General features: G+C 42.2%; 1 protein-coding gene across 6 annotated transcripts in view; it reads left to right on the top strand.

The window, feature by feature from the left end:
* LOC129840702 (RNA-binding protein 45-like) overlaps positions 1 to 19,284 on the top strand; it is a 37,259-nt gene extending 17,975 nt beyond the window's left edge. The window contains exons 9-12 of one of the 6 annotated variants that reach the window (XR_008757246.1): positions 1,458 to 1,679; positions 8,947 to 9,029; positions 14,785 to 14,949; positions 15,292 to 19,284. Coding sequence is in view for 2 of the 6 variants with exons in the window: in XM_055908785.1 (XP_055764760.1) it covers positions 1,458 to 1,659 (202 nt within the window). In the remaining 4 variants the exon portion in view is untranslated. Of the gene's footprint in view, positions 1 to 1,457; positions 1,680 to 4,660; positions 4,948 to 8,946; positions 9,030 to 14,784; positions 14,950 to 15,291 lie in introns of those variants that run through there. The other 5 variants (XR_008757247.1, XR_008757248.1, XR_008757249.1 and 2 more) reach the window with 5 other exon arrangements.
* Positions 19,285 to 20,229: the final 945 nt, after the last annotated feature.

The raw sequence follows: 20,229 nt of genomic DNA on the forward strand, positions 1-20,229 counted from the left end.
GGAAAAGGTCAAGTGGTCTGAATACTTTCCTGAAAAAGGGAGGTGTCTTTTTTTGCTGATATGTATTTTTCAGGACCCTGTCTTTCAAAGATAATTCGTAACAATCCAAATAACTTCACAGATCTTCATTTGTAAATGGTTTAAACACTGTTTTCCATGCTTGTTCAATGAACCATAAACAATTAATGAACATGCACCTGTGGAACGGTCAATAAGACACTAACAGATTACAGACGGTAGGCAATTAAGGTCACAGTTATGAAAACTTAGGACACTAAAGAGGCCTTTCTACTGACTCTGAAAAACACAAAGAATGATGCCCAGGGTCCCTACTCATCAGCGTCAACGTGCCTTCGGCATGCTGCAAGGAGGCATGAGGACTGCAGATGTGGCCAGGCTAATAAATGGCAATGTCCGTATTGTGAGACGCCTAAGACAACGCTACAGGGAGACAGGACAGACAGCGGCTCGTCCTTGTAGTGGCAGACCACGTGTAACAGCACCTGCACAGGATCGGTACATCCGAACATCACACATACAGGACAGGTACAGGATGGCAACAACTGCCCGAGTTACACCAGGACCACACAATCCCTCCATCAGTGCTCAGACTGTCCGCAATAGTCTGAGAGCGACTGGACTGAGGGCTTGTAGGCCTGTTGTCTGGTGAGGACCTGCCTTACATCACCGGCAACAACGTCGCCTATGGGCACAAACCCACCGTTGCTGGACCAGACAGGACTGTCAAAAAGTGCTCTTCACTGACGAGTCAGAGTTTTGTCTCACCAAGGGTGATGGTCAGATTGCGTTTATCGTCGAAGGAATGAGCATTACACTAAGGCCTGTACTCTGGAGTGGGATCAATTTTGGAGGTGGAGGGTCCGTCATGGTCTGGGGTGGTGATTCAACAACTGAGACAAACTGAACAAGTTCCACAGACATGTGACTAACAGAAATGGAATAATGTGTCCCTGAACAAAGTGGGGGTGGGGAGGGGGGGGGGGGGGGTCAAAATCTAAAGTAAATCAGTATCAGGCACTGAGCATTAAGGAGATGGATTGGGGGTAATTTGGGGTAAGACCCTGCGACAGACTATTGTCCTGTCCAGGGCGTGTAATTGTACGTCAAGCTGCTTCACGCTACAGGGCTTAGGCTCCTGTCTCCATGGGCCGTTCTGGCTCGGTCAAGGCTTACTTTAGGAGGCTCTCTCACCTAGACTTTGGAACCTTGCTCCCTTAGTCGCAGAGAATCACACACTGTTTCCAGGCTCTGGAGGCGGTAGAAATTAATCTGGGGACGAGGTCACAACTGTACATGGATTAAACATACACGCACACACACACTGAATACTGTTCATAAATTCATACAATATTTAGTTACCTGATGGTTAACAAACTATTTCATGTTTTCTAAGCAATCAGGCCTAATGAAGTGCTTACTGATGGTTCTTTCTGCAGTCGATTTGGTTCCCTTGTGGAGGTGCACCTCGTGCCTGGGAGGAACGTAGGCTACATGAAGTACGCAGAGAAAGAGAGTGCGGGCGACGCTATGGCTGCCTTGCATGGTAAAATGGTGAACGGAGTGAGGATGAAGGTGATGCTGGCTGACCCGCCCAGGGAACCAAGGGAGGAGTCCCACAAGCGCCCGCGGACATACTAGCCAATTCCTAGGTAAAAGAGGTAAGTCAGTTTCAAAGTTAAGATTAATGTATTTTGTTAATGCTAAATTAACATTGTTAACCCTAACCCTTAATTTCTAAATTTTGTAAACCTTTTCAATTATATTTTTCTTAAGAATGCATGTGTATGTATTCCACTCTGACTAATACTGTGAAAATTATGATAATGTACTTTTAGTGTAAGCTATTTGAAACGACCGCCTGAAATTTCAGCCTATAAAAGGTGGGATGGAGTTTTGGCCTTCCTGGTGACATCATCCAAACCTCTCTACCAATAACATCTATTTTTCTGTTTCCCACTCCCTATTCAGACCATTCACACAGTCCTAGAATAAAAATGATTGTCGCTAGTGAAAATACTCTTTTTGCTAAGAAGCTATTTTAGTTTTTCAATCAAAATGGTCAAAAATAATCACATTTAAGATGCTTAAATTGGTTATCCAGAAATTGTTTAATATTGAGAGAAAAAATGGCTGCATTGGACCTTTTTTTAAAAGGAATAGTTCACTATTTTACTACCAACTCAACATTTTTCATGTAAATTTGTGCAACGATTGTGCTTTTTTCACGAATGCGTTTTTGTTAAATCAACCCCCGTTTGGCAAAGTAGGCTGTGATTCGATTATAAATTAACAGGCACCGCATTGATTATATGCAACTCAGGACAAGCTAGTTAACCTGTCTCGGACTGGGGTTCCTCGCCAACATCCAATGAAATTGCAGGGCGCCAAATACAAATCAACAGAAATCTCATAAATCAAATTTCTCAAACATACAAGTATTATGCACCATTTTAAAGATAAAATTCTCGATAATCCAGCCACAGTGTCTGATTTTAAAAATGCTTTACAACGAAAGCTCCACAAGCGATTATGTTAGGTCACCACCAAATCACAGAAAAACCCAAATAAAAAGCAAAAAACAAAAAGCACAAATAGAGAAAATGAATCACTAACCTTTGATCTTCATCAGATGACACTCATAGTACTTCATGTTACACAATACATGTATGTTTTGTTCGGTAAAGTTCATATTTATATCCAAAAATCTCATTTTACATTGGCGTGTTACGTTCAGTAGTTCCAAAACATGCAGTGATTTTGCAGATAGCCACATGAATTTACAGAAATACTCATTATAAATGTTGATGAAAATACAAGTATTAAACATGGAAATATAGATAAACTTCTCCTTAATGCAACCGCTGTTAGATTTTTAAAAAAAATTAACGCAAAAAGCATAATCTGAGTATGGCGCTCAGAGCCCAAAACAGCCAAAAGAAATATCCGCCGTGTTGCACCGTCAACATGAGTCAGAAATAGCATTATAAATATTCACTTACTTTTGATGATCTTCATCAGAATGCACTCCGAGGAATCCCAGTTTGACAATAAATGTTTGATTTGTTCCATAAAGTCCATCTATGTCCAAATAGCTTCTTTTGTTAGGGCGTTTGGTAAACAAATCCAAACGCGGGTTCAGGTCCAGTCGGACGAAAAGTTATTACAGGTCGTAGAAACTTGTCAAACTAAGTATAGAATCAATCTTTAGGATGTTTTTATCATTAATGTTCCAACCAGAGAATTCCATTGTCTGTAGAAAAGCAATGGAACGAGAGCTACCTCATGTGAAATGCGCGTGACTGAGAACGAGGCTACTGCCAGACCCCTTAGTCAAACAGCTCTCATCCGGCCCCCCTTCACGGTAGAAGCCTGAAACAACGTTCTAAAGACGGTTGACATCTAGTGGAAGCCTTAGGAAGTGCAAAAATAACCCATATCCCACTGTGTATTCGATAAGGGCTGAGTTCAAAAACTACAAACCTCAGATTTCCCACTTCCTGTTTGGATTTTTGAATGGTGGATTCTGAATGGTTTGTCCTCAGGTTTTTGTCTGCCATATGAGTTCTGTTATACTCACAGACATCATTCAAACAGTTTCAGAAACTTAAGAGCGTTTCCTATCCAATACTAATAATATGCATATATTAGCATCTGGGACTGAGTAGGAGGCAGTTTACTCTGGGCATGCTATTCATCCAAAAGTGAAAATGCTGCCCCATATCCCAAAGAAGTTAACCTAGTAATATCATCAACCATGTGTAGTTAACTAGTGAAGATTGATTGTTTTTTATAAGATACGTTTAATGCTAGCTAGCAACTTACCTTGGCTCCTTGCTGCACTCGTGTAACGTGGTCAGCCTGCCACGCAGTTTCCTCGTGGAATGCAATGTAATCGGGTAAATTGGGTAAAATCCCAATCTGGCCCTCAAACCATCATGGTCACCTAATAATCCCCAGTTTACAATTGGCTCATTCATCCCCCTCCTCTCCCCTGTAACTATTCCCCAGGTCGTTGCTGCAAATGAGAACGTGTTCTCAGTCAACTTACCTGGTAAAATAACGGTAAAATAAATAAAATCGGAGTCCAAAAATGCTGATTGCGATTGTTTTGAAAACTTGAAATCGGTCCTAATTAATCGATCGGCCTCGAGTACACATGAAATTGTGTAACTACGAACATTTTCCGCAACGTTATATTCCATTTTGTACGACTCGAGGGGTTTCCCCTAAGAAATCGCTCTATTCCTTGCAAAATCAAACGCCACTGGCGGTTCTAGTATTAACCTAACCAACTGGTAATGTTTACACTGGTCTCATAGCACCATCAACTAATAGACACGCAAGCATTTCGCTATACCTACAATAACATCTGCTAAATATGTGTATGTGACCAATACAATTATCTGAATTTGATTGTGACAGTGATTAATTACAGCGTAATTACACACTTCCAAAAGGTAGTATTTTCTCACGGAGCGTGTGGCGTGGCCTGAGTCTGGTGAGACTACCCACAAGTTTACTCCCTCAGTCCAGATCAGATTGATGGCGGCTGGTAGTCAGTTTGAATTGAGTGACAATGCCAGAGAAGGCTTTAGAAGCCACATGTCTCACTGAATCCTGAATGTTTTTGTTTCTGCAGAGGTGACCACGGACATGACCACGGACATGACTGGACATGACAACGGACATGACTGGACATACTGAGACGATGACACGACCAACTACTACAGACATTGATTTCTGTACCTTTTTGTGACATTGCCACTAGCATCAAACTTGCAAGACATTTCTTTTCATAATGTGAGGTATGATATCAGTTAGGACTTACAGTAGTGTAGTCACAGTTAATACTACTTACGATATATACTCAAGCTTGTTCACCATGTATGTACCCTGAATTGCTCAATAAACAAAAGGATAAGTTTGTCTGGTCTGTTAATCATTGATTGCATTTCACAAACACCATTATCTCTATTATACAACGGGTGGGTCTAATCCTAAATGCTAGTTGGTTAAAACCGCATTCTAGCTGGTGTCTATTCCAGAAGTTTACACCGGCTAAATCTATGACGTTAAAATGCCTATTTACTCTGTTCAATCTGACTGCGCAATCCACTGTCTCATCAGCCCAGCCAGGCAATTTGTAAACTTGATCTCCACTATAAAAAGCATCTAGACATTCTCACATTCTTTTAGACTAACATTTCGTTTCAGCAGCGGAGATATGTATAAACCTTGCTGTCTCCAACGTGCAACAGCTCCCCCATAGTAATGAACGTGTCAGTCGAAATCGGCTAGCATAATTTTTGTTGTGTGTATATATATATATATATATATATATATATATATACAAAGACGTCAATTTGAAAAAAGGTAAAACGAAATGCAGCTAGTTTGCTGTCTTGCCAGCTTCAGTTTGAAGTGATTGTGTTGGCTCTCTGAACAATCGTGTTCTGACTTGAGAGCACATTTTCTATGCCAGGTGAAATCGCGCCTCATTAGCTCATTGTTAAATACATAAATGTTACTAGAAAACAGCTTATGCAAATTCAGCTACTTTGTTGTTATTCTGGCTGCACTGTTTGACCTGACTGTAAATTAACTGTAGTTGGCTGGCTAGCAAGCAAGGGATAAGACTTTTGCCAGCCAGTATGGCAATGGAACATTTAGAATGAATGACTGGGTGACATGTCTATAGATACAGAACAAAAAGACTGAACGACTGGGTCGCGTCTCTGACAACCAAACCGATAGAACGACCAGCTGGCTTGGGTAGCAAACCTAGATTTGTGTCAAGACTATATATCCTTTTCGGGCATTATCACTTAAAGATAATACGTTAAGCATTCTAAGCTACGGGAAGGTCTACTCGTACAATTTTGGGCCGATTGTTCTTCATTTTATGCTCAAAAGAAGTGCGTCATCCTCTTACATCCATTAGGGTACTTTATATCCTGCTGTATTTTATTTTTGTTGACAAGTCAAAGCCTATTAAAGTGCTTGTCTAGCTACTCAGGGATAACAATCACTCCCAGATGAAGATGATTCACTTCTCGTCCAGTCCGTAGGAGATGTAGAGCCATTTGGACCGTGAGGCGAAAGAGGAGAGTTGACAGGAGGAGACGTTGGGGCCCTTGCTAGTGGTTAGATGAGTGTCATTTGGGCTGCAAAGCTCACTGGTCAAAAGGCTTCTAAATACAAACTTCGGCTATTAACTATCTAAGATGACTCTCTTGTTATTATTAGATGATTAATAGTTTATTTTCTTGGTTTTTGTGTTTGGAATGGCACTGTTACTACGGGATATGATGCTGTTATAAAGCATTTGATGTAAGCGTTGGAAGGCCAAGTCTATAGAATGACTAGGCCTTATTACCCCAAATGTTCATTGACTGGACATTCCATATTACTATTGTGACGCATAATTGCCATGGTAATGTAAAAAAAAAAATCCGATCCACCTTGGTCTTACGTCGGCGCGTCGATTCCGCCTCCACTGATTGAGAAACGAGAGCCGTGGAGGAGTGACGCTGTCTGACATGAGACAATGGCAATCCACAGTACAGTATCAACTGTGCTGCTGCGCTTATAGTCAGGAGGGGCCCTTGTGCAAAATCTTCAACAGCCTCTGCCATGTTTTCCCCAACTCTTAAACTAATCCTCGAATGCAAGGTATATAATGTGCCACCAAACTCCTGTGATCCACAGAAGATTATAGATCAACTTTTCAAAGTTTGCACAAGATGAAAATACATGCACGCCACATGCATACTTGCTGAGCTCTTGCAAATGTTTACATGTTTAAGGTGATAGAAATCTGAATGCTTAGATAAGGTTATTTACTGATACTTTCCTGTGGATATATTGTCTCATTCCAAGCGTCAAAAGGACCAACCGCACGGACAAATAGTAAAGTAAAAACTATAATTGTATTCAACATTCTTTGTGGAAATTTTACAAACAAATGTATGGCATTAATCTCAAGACTGTGAACCAAAGGTATCACAGTGTCAGGCAAGGGAAAATCCAATACAACAGCGAAACCCTTTTGTATTTATGTATTGTGGTGGCAGCATCATTTTATGGGGATGCTTGTCACTGGCAGGGACAGTGTTATGTTCATGAGTGGTCCAGTCTCAGTCCTGACTCCAAACCAAATTTACGGATCCTGACCAATTTTGACAAAAACAATAGATATACAGGTAGCTGCCAAAATAAAAGAAAAACTTGAGTAAATGTATAGCCAATTCAAAAGTCGAACAGGCGCGAGCAAGATGAAACGTCATTGCACGAGTCAAAACGAGTCAAAAGAGAAGAAATGTAGTCAAGCAGAGGACGGGTTCACATGAGCGCAGGCCAGCGTGGTGCGCACAAATTTAACTTGAGAGCTTGCAAGTGTGACTTTAAGCGAGCAGAACCACATTTCCATATGCAGTAAATTATTTAGAGGCCAGAGGCTTTTGTTTCCTTGAAGAAATACTTCAAGACATCCCCACAGATCTCCTCACCAATTTTCCTGTTTGCTCTCCAAAATCAATTTTGCTCTCGCAACTGCTTACTATCTTTTTATACCAGGAAAGTTCTAGCCAATGAACATAGCCTGTAGCAGTCTACTGAAACGCAAATGGTCAGGTTTTTGGGCCAGTCATGGCTTGAGTGATCTCTTACCACTTTTTTGACCACAGAAGATGAAAGGGGATGGTGAATGATGGCTGATGATGTAAGTTCGATTCGTTTTTCACTAGAGAAACCAACCAGCTAGCTAATCAACTATGATTTCAAAATTGAAGGTAGTTATTTTGTCTTTTGTTATTAAAGCAGGCTATTGATGAGCCAAGCTAGGTTAATGTCAGTTAGCTAGAAAGCGAACTAGCTAATGTTAGTCAGCTAACATTTAACCCTGTGGTTTAACCAAAGGTAGTTTCGTTTTCTATAGTCTCTGGTTTAACTAAGAGCATTGTAGATATGTCGAGGAAGGGTTTAATAGAGGAGGAGGACTTGGAAGACCAGCATGACTGAGAGGAGGGAGCAAGGGGCCCCAGGATCTTGTTTCCTTTGAGTTTATAGGTTTGGTTGACTCACGTTACTGAGAAATGTGATTATCATTACGACTTGACGCGTATTCTTTAATTGATTCTTTAAGTTTCTTTAATTGAAATGTATGTAAAAAAAAAAAACTAAACACATTTCATGGTGTGTCTAAGTTGTTACAGTATGTCTGATATGTCTCAAACATTGTTTCCCCCTGCTGGTGTCAAGGTCGGACCCGGTCTCATGAGATTTTATCTCAATGAGACTAACTTGAATAAATAAAGGTATACAGTTTTGCTTTGGTACTGCAGTTCAGTTAGCTGATGCCTGGCCCAGAAATAATAATTTCCATTGGCGGCCAGATTTGAAAATTTCTTACACACTTTAGTCATCACCTTTTTGCACAAAACACCCATTGAATTATTCAGTTAATTGTTGCAGAGGCCAAAAGTATTATTTTAATTTTTTTTAAATCACACAGACTAAGTTATTTTATATTCATCCAATGTCTGTCATGTTTTCATTGCTGCTTGCGCTGAGTGCTAGTGCGCATGGTTCGTATAAACTGGATGCAACCTGGAATCGGCGTGAGTAGATTACCTTAGATTACCTTGAAAACAACAGTCAGACATCTTGTACACAGTCTTGAGTTCTTATTATACCTCATTGGGGTGGGGCAGAATGAGTACATACAGGCACGACCCTCACTGGGGAAGAGGGCCGTGATTGAGGGGGAGCCAAAAGGGTCAGGCTCCGAACCAAATAATAGGGAATATTTATAACCGCTTACTTTGAGATTGAAATAAAGATTTAATAACTTTTACCCTTGTCAGTTTTTGTGCAATAAATGAGAATGACCTCATCATTTCTCTCTCCATCCCTCTTTCCATGCAGGTCCATTGTCACTAATATGTGATGTTGAAGTTTGTCTCTGCTCAGCTGACAGACAGGAGATACAGGAATCCATTCTGTTCCAAGTAGGTTACCTTGGCTCTCCTCTATACACAGCACTCTGGGGACTACTACAAGTATTGGTACTTCATTAGGATCCCCATTTATCTGTTGCAAAAGTAGCAGCTACTCTTCCTTGGGTCCACACAAAACAGAACGTCATTGGACAAGGACCGAACTACATAATTTTTTTTTAAAGGCACACATATACAACTATCTAGGTCAAATAGGGGAGAGGCGTTGTGCCATGAGGTGTTACTTTCTGTTATTGAAACCAGGTTTTCTGTTTATTTGAGCAATATGAGATGGAAGGAAGTTCCATGCAATAAGGGCTCTATATAATACTGTATGTTTTTTTTGAATTTGTTCTGGATTTGGGGATTACGAATGGCAATCCATTAAAGAAAATACTTTAGTTCTATTTGCCATATCGTGGATTCAGTGCTGAGGTTGAAGCACTTAAGTTCTCAATAACAGGTTATGGGTCAATAATATCAAAGGCTGCACTGAAATCTAACAGTACAGCTCCCACAATCTTCTTATCAATTTCTTTCAAACAATCATCAGTCATTTGTGTTAGTGTACATGTTGAGTGCCCTTCTCTATAAGCATGCTGAAAATGTGTTGTTAATTTGTTTACAGAGAAATAGCATTGTTACGAATCCCTTTTGCCCGACAGTCTAGGGGGGATGGTAATGGGACCCGTAACATAACTCATGCAAATTATAGTAGTGACAAAGTAAGAGTGAGAACAAAATAACCACGACAATTAATATCTACCGTCAAACACTCAGGGTTTATTTCTAAACACACGGTAAAGGGGGGAGCAGGAAAAGGGGCTGAGCTGGACCCAAGGAAAGAAATAATAAGTATCCACAAACACCCCTAAACTAGACTAGCCTACTTCACCAACAGCTAACTAACCAAAAATACAGTGGGTGGTCCGCCCAGTTCTAACTAGTGTATTTAACAAAGTTTACCTACGGGTAGTGTATGCCCACGGGCGACCTGTCTGGTTACCCCCTTTTCCCACTATCAAAGAAACACTCAAACACCATAACAAAACCAATACTCACAGATGGGGACAAAGTGACATGTAGTTGCAAACCAAACAAGAGATCTACAGACAGTTGGCATTGACAAAGAGAATTGAGCTCTAGAGAACACAACTGACAGGGTTTTTAAACCAAGGGAAAGGGACTGTGATTGGGTAGGAGAAAAGGAGCAGGTGTCTTCTGATTAGCGACTGATTGGGGAATGATGATGGTCATCTGTGAGTAGGGAAGAAGGAGAGAAAAGAAATACACACAGGATACACGCAGAATACTTGTATCCGTAACAATTGTATTTGGTCAAACACCATTTTTTTCAACAGTTTGCTAAGAGCTGGTAGCAAGCTTTATAAATCTGCTGTTAGAACCAGTAAAGGCCGCTTTACCACTTGGGTAGCGGGATTACTTTGGTTTCCCTCCATGCCTGAGGACAAAGACTTTCCTCTATGCTCAGATTGCTTTCCATCTAAGTTGTCAATGCCAGGAGGTTTGTCATTATTGATCGTTAACAATAATTTTTCCACCTCTCCCACGCTAACTTTACAAAATTCAAATTTGCACTGCTTTTATTTCATTATTTGTTTTTTTAATGCATGAATATAATTGCTCACTGTTTGTCATGGGCATTTCCTGCCTAAGTTTGCCAACTGTGCCAATGAAATAATCATTAAAATAATTAATTTTGTGATGAATAAGACATCTGATTCGATTTAAGATGGAGTTGAATTTGTCTTTCTGCCCATAATTTCATTTAACCTCTTTTAGATCAGTGTCCCGCTAGCATTCCACCACGACAACATCCGGTGAAATTGCAGAGCGCGAAATACAAAAATTGTAATATTAAACATTCATGAAAATACAAGTGTCATACATAATTTCAAACCTTAACTTCTTGTTAATCCAACAGCGTTGGCAGATAAAAAAAAAAAAAAAAAGGCCTTACGGCGAAAGCATAGCATTTGATCTTCTGAGGACAGCGCCCCACGCCAAAATACTTTTCCAAACCAGCACAGGCATAAAAAAATCCCAAATAGCGATAAAATAAGATAAAGAAAGATAAATAACGAAGAGCCCGCTCTCTTTCACGTGCGCACAAGACTATTTTTCCAATGGGGAACACCTTGGAAAAACTACAAATACTTGTTAATTTTTCCCAAAAAAAGCCTGAAACCCTTTCTAAAGACGGACATCTAGTGGAAGCCATAGGAACTGCAATCTGGGAGGTATTATTTTGAATTTCCTATAGGCTGGCATTGAAATGGCCTGTGATCTCACCCAAAAATATTTAGGGTGGATTCTCCTCGGGTTTTCGCCTGCTATATCAGTTCTGTTATACTCAGACATTATTTTAACAGTTTTAGAAACGTCAGAGGGTTTTCTATCCAATGCTACCAATTATATGCATATCCTAGCTTTTGAGCCTGAATAACAGGCAGTTTACTTTTTGTACGTCAGTCATCTGAAATTCCGAACAAAAACCAGTCTCCCGAAGAAGTTAAAGTACTCACATTTTTCAATTCCTCATCAATCCATGGAGCCTTAACAGTTCTAACAGTCTCTTAACAGGTGCATGTTTACAAATAATTGGATGAAGCAATTTCATAAATTCATCAAGTGCAGTGTCTGGATGCTCCTCATTAATCACATCAGACCAACAAATATTCCACATAAGTCACAGCAAAATCTTTTGTATGATCTCTTATATACTATTTTAGGCCCAGCTGTTGGACCTTTAGCTTTCCTGGATATAGCCACTACATTATGATCACTGCATCCAATGTGTATGGATATAGCTTCAGAACAAAGTTCTACAGCATTAGTAAAAATGTGATTGATACATGTGGATGATCTTGTTCCTGTAGTGTTTGTAAACACTCTGGTAGATTGATTAATAACCTGAACCAGATTACAGGCACTGGTTACAGCAGGAAGCTTCCTCTTGAGCGGACAGCTTGATGAAAACCAGTCAATATTCAGGTCCCCAAGAACCTGCAACCACAACACTTCAATAACACTTGACATTAGATCTTCTCTAAGCATTACAGGGTTATGGTTCTGAATATATATATATATATATATATATCTATATATACTGCTCAAAAAAATAAAGGGAACACTTAAACAACACAATGTAACTCCAAGTCAATCACACTTCTGTGAAATCAAACTGTCCACTTAGGAAGCAACACTGATTGACAATAAATTTCACATGCTGTTGTGCAAATGGAATAGACAACAGGTGGAAATGATAGGCAATTAGCAAGACACCCCCAATAAAGGAGTGGTTCTGCAGGTGGTGACCACAGACCACTTCTCAGTTCCTATGCTTCCTGGCTGATGTTTTGGTCACTTTTGAATGCTGGCGGTGCTTTCACTCTAGTGGTAGCATGAGACGGAGTCTACAACCCACACAAGTGGCTCAGGTAGTGCAGCTCATCCAGGATGGCACATCAATGCGAGCTGTGGCAAGAAGGTTTGCTGTGTCTGTCAGCGTAGTGTCCAGAGCATGGAGGCGCTACCAGGAGACAGGCCAGTACATCAGGAGACGTGGAGGAGGCCGTAGGAGGGCAACAACCCAGCAGCAGGACCGCTACCTCCGCCTTTGAGCAGGAGGAGCACTGCCAGAGCCCTGCAAAATGACCTCCAGCAGGCCACAAATGTGCATGTGTCTGCTCAAACGGTCAGAAACAGACCCCATGAGGGTGGTATGAGGGCCCGACGTCCACAGGTGTGGGTTGTGCTTACAGCCCAACACCGTGCAGGACGTTTGGCATTTGCCAGAGAACACCAAGATTGGCAAATTCGCCACTGGCGCCCTGTGCTCTTCACAGATGAAAGCAGGTTCACACTGAGCACGTGACAGACGTGACAGAGTCTGGAGACGCCGTGGAGAACGTTCTGCTGCCTGCAACATCCTCCAGCATGACCGGTTTGGTGGTGGGTCAGTCATGGTGTGGGGTGGCATTTCTTCGGGGGGCCGCACAGCCCTCCATGTGCTCGCCAGAGGTAGCCTGACTGCCATTAGGTACCGAGATGAGATCCTCAGACCCCTTGTGAGACAATATGCTGGTGCGGTTGGCCCTGGGTTCCTCCTAATGCTAGACCTCATGTGGCTGGAGTGTCAGCAGTTCCTGCAAGAGGAAGGCATTGATGCTATGGACTGGCCCGCCCGTTCCCCAGACCTGAATCCAATTGAGCACATCTGGGACATCATGTCTCGCTCCATCCACCAACGCCACGTTGCACCACAGACTGTCCAGGAGTTGGCGGATGCTTTAGTCCAGGTCTGGAAGGAGATGCCTCAGGAGACCATCCGCCACCTCATCAGGAGCATGCCCAGGCGTTGTAGGGAGGTCATACAGGCACGTGGAGGCCACACACACTACTGAGCCTCATTTTGACTTGTTTTAAGGACATTACATCAAAGTTGGATCAGCCTGTAGTGTGGTTTTCCACTTTAATTTTGAGTGTGACTCCAAATCCAGACCTCCATGGGTTGATAAATTTGATTTCCATTGATAATTTTTGTGTGATTTTGTTGTCAGCACATTCAACTATGTAAAGAAAAAACTATTTAATAAGAATATTTCATTCATTCAGATCTAGGATGTGTTATTTTAGTTTTTCCTTTATTTTTTTGAGCAGTGTACATACATACATACATACAGTTGAAGTCGGAAGTTTAAATACACTTAGGTTGGAGTCATTGAAACTAGTTTTTCAACCACTCCACACATTTCTTGTTAACAAACTATAGTTTTGGCTAGTCGTTTAGGACATCTACTCTGCATGACACAAGTCATTTTTCCAACAATTTTTTACAGACATTATTTTACTTATAATTCACTGTATCACAATTCCAGTGGGTCAGAAATGTACATACACTAAGTTGACTGTGTATGTGTAGTGCTGCAGAGATGGTTGTCCTTCTGGAAGGTTCTCCCATCAACAGAGGAACTCTAGAGCTCTGTCAGTGACCATCGGGTTCTTGGTCACCCCCCGATTGCTCAGTTTGGCCCTAGGAAGAGTCTTGGAAGTTCCAAACTACTTCCATTTAAGAATTGTTGAAGCCACTGTGTTTTTGGGACCTTCAATGCTCCAGAAATGTTTTGGTACCCTTCCCCGGATCTGTGCCTCGACACAATCCTGTCTCGAAGCCCTATGGACAATTCCTTTGACCTCATCACTTGGTATTTTCTCTGACATGCACTGTCAATTGTGTAACTTTATATAGACAGGTCTTTCCAAATCATGTCCAATCAATTTAATTTACCACAGGTGGACTCCCAAGTTGTAGAAACATCTCAATGATGATCAATGGAAACCGGTTGCACCTGAGCTCAATTTTGAGTCTCATAGCAAAGGGTTTGAATACTTATGTAAATAAGGTATTTCTGTTTATTTATAATACATTTGCTAAAATTTCTAAACCTGTTTTCACTTTGTCAGTATGGGGTATTGTGTGTGGATTGATGAGGGGGCAAAAAATATTTAATACATTTTAGAATAAGGCTGTAACGTAACAATTTGTGGAAAAAGTTAAGGGGTCTGAATATTTCCCGAATGCACTGTATGTATCCCTCCACATTCCTCAAACTCCAGTTTTTGGTTACCTTTTTACCAATGTCTATGGATTGTACAAGGACTTTAAGTTTGAACTCCTACTAAATCTATAATATCTCTTGTATTGTTCTGCTCTCTTTATAAATTATGCTGATGCCGTTGTAAGAACCTGGAGATCTTCACTGGTTCTGAGGGAGGTGACGTTGCTACAAACAATGCCTGGGACAGCTTCTAGCGCTACTGTTATCTGGAGAACAGCCAGAGAGTGGTCAAGACATCTGCCACAACTTCATCTTTAGTGTGTCAGCTCTGCTGCACCTGGGTGCTAAAGGTATGGCACCGCACTCCCAACAGTTGTGAATGCTTAAACATACATGTATGCTCATTTGTGTTTCTTAAAGTGGCAATTAGCAGTTGAAGCAATAACAAAGCAAACTCCCCGCTGCCATGTTGGTGAAAAGCTGAGGGATGGGGCTGGAGAAATGTAACCAACTTCATAGACAGAGCTATTGATGGACCATTGCGCCTCCTAAAACACCATTGGAGGAGACGACCCGTCTCCTCGCCTCAGACCTCCAATGGGTTTTGAGAAGGATGCAAGTGAGGAGTTGAGCAGAGATTAATTGTATCTGTTTGCACTTATATCTTTGTTCTGCTTGTGCTCTTTCAACAGATTGATCTGGCTTGCTGATAACGTCTGATCTGATGAGACTCCCGATGTGATTTGAATCCTGTATTAATGACTTCAATAAAACTTCCAATGCCAAATTGAGATTGGTTTTCAAATCAAATCAAATTTTATTTGTCACATACACATGGTTAGCAGATGTTAATGCGAAATGCTTGTGCTTCTAGTTCCGACAATGCATTAATAACCAACGAGTAATCTAACCTAACAATTCCACAACTACTACCTTATACACACAAGTGTAAAGGGATAAAGAATATGTACATAAAGATATATGAATGAGTGATGGTACAGAATGGCATAGGCAAGATGCAGTAGATGGTATCGAGTACAGTATATACACATGAGATGAGTAATGTAGGGTATGTAAACATAAAAGTGCATAGTTTAAATTGGCTAGTGATACATGTATTATATAAAGATGGCAGAGTACAGTATATTAAGTGGCATTGTTTAAAGTGGCTAGTGATACATTTTTGATCAATTTCCATTATTAAAGTGAGCTGGAGTTGAGTCAGTATGTTGGCAGCAGCCACTCGCTGTTAGTGGTGGCTGTTTAACAGTCTGATGGGCTTGAGATAGAAGCTGTTTTTCAGTCTCTCGGTCCCTGCTTTGATGCACCTGTACTGACCTCGCCTTCTGGATGATAGCGGGGTGAACAGGCAGTGGCTCGGGTGGTTGTTGTCCTTGATTATCTTTATGGCCTTCCTGTGACATCGGGTGGTGTAGGTGTCCTGGAGGGCAGGTAGTTTGCCCCCAGTGATGCGTTGTGCAGACCTCACTACCCTCTGGAGAGCCTTACGGTTGTGGGCGAAGCAGTTGCCGTACCAGGCGGTGATACAGCCCGACAGGATGCTCTCGATTGTGCATCTGTAGAAGTTTGTGAGTGCTGTTGGTGACAAGCCGATTTTCTTCAGCCTCCTGAGGTTGAAGAGGCGCTGCTGCACCTTCTTCACAACGCTGTCTGTGTGGGTGGACCAATTCAGTTTGTCCGTGATGTGTACGCCGAGGAACTTAAAACTTACTACCCTCTCCACTACTGTCCCGTCGATGTGGATAGGGGGGGTGCTCCCTCTGCTGTTTCCTGAAGTCCCCAATCATCTCCTTTGTTTTGTTGACGTTGAGTGTGAGGTTATTTTCCTGACACCACACTCCGAGGGCCCTCACCTCCTCCCTGTAGGCCGTCTCGTCGTTGTTGGTAATCAAGCCTACCACTGTAGTGTCGTCCGCAAACTTGATGATTGAGTTGGAGGCGTGCATGGCCACGCAGTCGTGGGTGAACAGGGAGTACAGGAGAGGGCTCAGAATGCACCCTTGTGGGGCCCCAGTGTTGAGGATAAGCGAGGGTGGAGATGTTGTTACCTACCCTCACCACCTGGGGACGGCCCGTCAGGATGTCCAGTACCCGGTTGCACAGGGCGGGGTCGAGACCCAGGGTCTCGAGCTTGATGACGAGTTTGGAGGTTACTATGGTGTTAAATGCTGAGCTGTAGTCGATGAACAGCATTCTCACATAGGTATTCCTCTTGTCCAGATGGGTTAGGGCAGTGTGCAGTGTGGTTGTGTCGTCTGTGGACCTTTTGGGGCGGTAAGCAAATTGGAGTGGGTCTAGGGTGTCAGGTAGGGTGAAGGTGATATGGTCCTTGATTAGTCTCTCAAAGCACTTCATGATGACGGAAGTGAGTGCTACGGGGCGGTAGTCGTTTAGCTCAGTTACCTTAGCTTTCTTGGGAACAGGAACAATGGTGGCCCTCTTGAAGCATCTGGGAACAGCAGACTGGGATAAGGATTGATTAAATATGTCCGTAAACACACCAGCCAGCTGGTCTGCGCATGCTCTGAGGATGCGGCTGGGGATGCAGCCTTGCAAGGGTTAACACGTTTAAATGTTTTACTCACGTCGGCTGCAGAAGGAGAGTCCGCAGGTTTTGGTAGCGGGCCGTGTCAGTGGCACTGTATTGTCCTCAAAGCGAGCAAGGAAGTTATTTAGTCTGTCTGGGAGCAAGACATCCTGGTCCACGACGGGGCTGGTTTTCTTTTTGTAATCCGTGATTGACTGTAGACCCTGCCACATACCTCTTGTGTCTGAGCCGTTGAATTGCAACTCTACTTTGTCTCTATACTGACGCTTAGCTTGTTTGATTGCCTTGCGGAGGGAATAGCTACACTGTTTGTATTTGGTCATGTTTCCGGTCACCTTGCCCTGGTTAAAATCAGTAGTTGGCGCGTTCAGTTTCGTGCGAATGCTGCCATCAATCCACAGTTTCTGGTTTGGGAATGTTTTAATTGTTGTGGGTACGACATCGCCGATGCACTTTCTAATGAACTCGCTCACCGAATCAGCGTATTCGTCAATGTTGTTGTTGGACGCAATGCGGAACATATCCCAATCCACGTGATCGAAGCAGTCTTGAAGCATGGAATCAGATTGGCCGGACCAGCGTTGAACAGGCCTGAGCGCGGGAGCTTCTTGTTTTAGTTTCTGTCTGTAGGCTGGAAGCAACAAAATGGAGTCGTGGTCAGCTTTTCCGAAAGGAGGGCGGGGGAGGGCCTTATATGCGTCGTGGAAGTTAGAATAACAATGATCCAGGGTTTTACCAGCCCTGGTTGCGCAATCGATATGCTGATAGAATTTAGGGAGTCTTGTTTTCAGATTAGCCTTGTTAAAATCCTCAGCTACAATGAATGCCGCCTCAGAATATGTGGTTTCCAGTTTACATAGTCAAATAAAGTTCGTTCAGGGCCATCAATGTGTCTGATTGGGGAATATATACGGCTGTGATTATAATCGAAGAGATTTCCCTTAGATAATGCGGTCGACATTTGAATGTGAGGAATTCTAAGTCAGGTGAGCAGAAGGACTTGAGTTCCTGTATGTTGTTATGATCACACCACGTCTCGTTAATCATAAGGCATACCCCCCCGCCCCTCTTCTTACCTTAAAGATGCTTGTTTCTGTCGGCGCGATGCGTGAAGAAACCAGCTGGCTGCACCGACTCCGATAGCGTCTCTCGAGTGAGCCATGTTTCCGTGAAGCAAAGAACGTTAGTCTCTGATGTCTCTCTGGAAGGCAACTCTTGCTCTCTTGTTGTCAAGAGACTGGACATTGGCGAGTAGTATGCTAGGGAGTGGTGCGCGATGTGCCCGTCTCCGGAGCCTGACCAGAAGACCGCTTCGTTTGCCCCTTTTACGGCGACGTTGTTTAGGTTCGCCGGCTGGGATCAGATCCATTGTCCTGGGTGGAATGCAAAACACAGGATCCGCTTCGGGAAAGTCATATTCCTGGTCGTAATGATGGTGAGTTGACGTTGCTATTATATTCAGTAGTTCCTCCCGACTATGTAATAAAACCTAAGATTACCTGGGGTGCAATTGATAAACAATGGTAGTTCACCGTGAGACAATTACTATAAAACAAATCTGTTTTCCTCAGTGAATGCATGGTGTTTTGTCCTCAGTCCTTCTTTTGAATGTTGTATGTACTGATTCAGTTGTAAACGACCGTCGAATCCTTCCTCACATCCTCGATCACTGCAACGGAGTGTCTGGTCTTCTGAGAGGTTCCTTGGCTGCCGCCTGCCCTCCATCGAGGTCCTGCAGGGCATGGAAGCGTGCAGGAAAGATCATCGCCGACCCCTTCCATCCCCTCTTCCAAAGGCTCCCCTCTGGCAAATGGTTCAGGTCAATCACGACCAAAACCTCCCGCCACCTGAACAGTTTCTTCCCCAGCGCCGTGGCCCTCACCAACTGGCCACCTGGTCCACGGATCATCCTCTCATCCACAGACTATGTACCTTGCACTCTTCGCATCTCTTACATGCATCATTTATGTATTGTAGCTTAACGTTTTTAGTTTAGTGTTCATTGTATATACACTGTGGATCTGCATCTATATTTGGTCTGCCAACACCATTTCAGAGTCACATTCCTGTACATGCAAATGGATTTGTCGAAATAAAGCTGATTCTGACATGTTAACCTGAGTTTAGCTGATTTAGTATTCATGTCAGTTTACATTCTATTATTTGGGACTGGTTATGTATTGTATGAACTGTAGCAGGTTGCAGATTCTCCCCTTTGTGTCTTCATATTCAAATTCCCCATGTGCTGAGTGTCTCCCCTTGGGATTAATACCCTAAATATTGGATCCTGCCTTCAATTAGTGGACTTGTTTTATGGCGTTTGCTAGAGCTGATTGCTTTTCGTTTTACAGATTAATGTTGGCTAACCAGTAATTAGCTAGCTAACTTTAACAAGTATATTCCACTCAAGGTATCATATTTATTTTAAATTCCTTCCTGTGTGTACCTAGTAGTTCGGTGCTTACTGTTCAAGTCTGCTAGCAAGCTAAACAGACAGCTCTGTAGTGCATCATTTTGAAGGCACGCAAACGGAAGGCTCTTCATAGCCAATCACAACACTGGACTGGCCAACGGCAGGAATTTGAATCACGGTTCTTTGCTTACAGCTCTATATGTATTGTTTAAGGGTGCAATATGCAGAAATTGCTCTGCCATTTCCTGGTTGTTAAAATTATATTTTGCCTAATTTAAGTTTGACAAAACGAACAATGTAGAGAATCATACCATCCAAACTGCTGGGAAATATCTTTCCAATAACCCCAAATATTGTATTTTCAGCTGGTGTACAAAACCAGAAATGATACACTGAAGTAGTGCATGAGAAGCATAGAAATAGCACACATAAAACAGATATACTGCTTCTTAGGCTTGCTGTCAATGAGAATGACAGATCTATAACTCACATTTCTATGTGAATTTGGTTGGGTTGCCCAAAAGTTACATATTGCTGCTTTGAGACTATCTGACCAATGGAGGAAACAGAACAGCTTAATAATTTGTCATTTTTAATGATTGTTTTGAGCTAAGTCTAAAAGTACATTTTATAGATTATATAATAAAC

The sequence above is a fragment of the Salvelinus fontinalis genome, chromosome 41, assembly GCF_029448725.1.
Source record: "Salvelinus fontinalis isolate EN_2023a chromosome 41, ASM2944872v1, whole genome shotgun sequence".
Lineage (NCBI taxonomy): Eukaryota > Metazoa > Chordata > Actinopteri > Salmoniformes > Salmonidae > Salvelinus > Salvelinus fontinalis.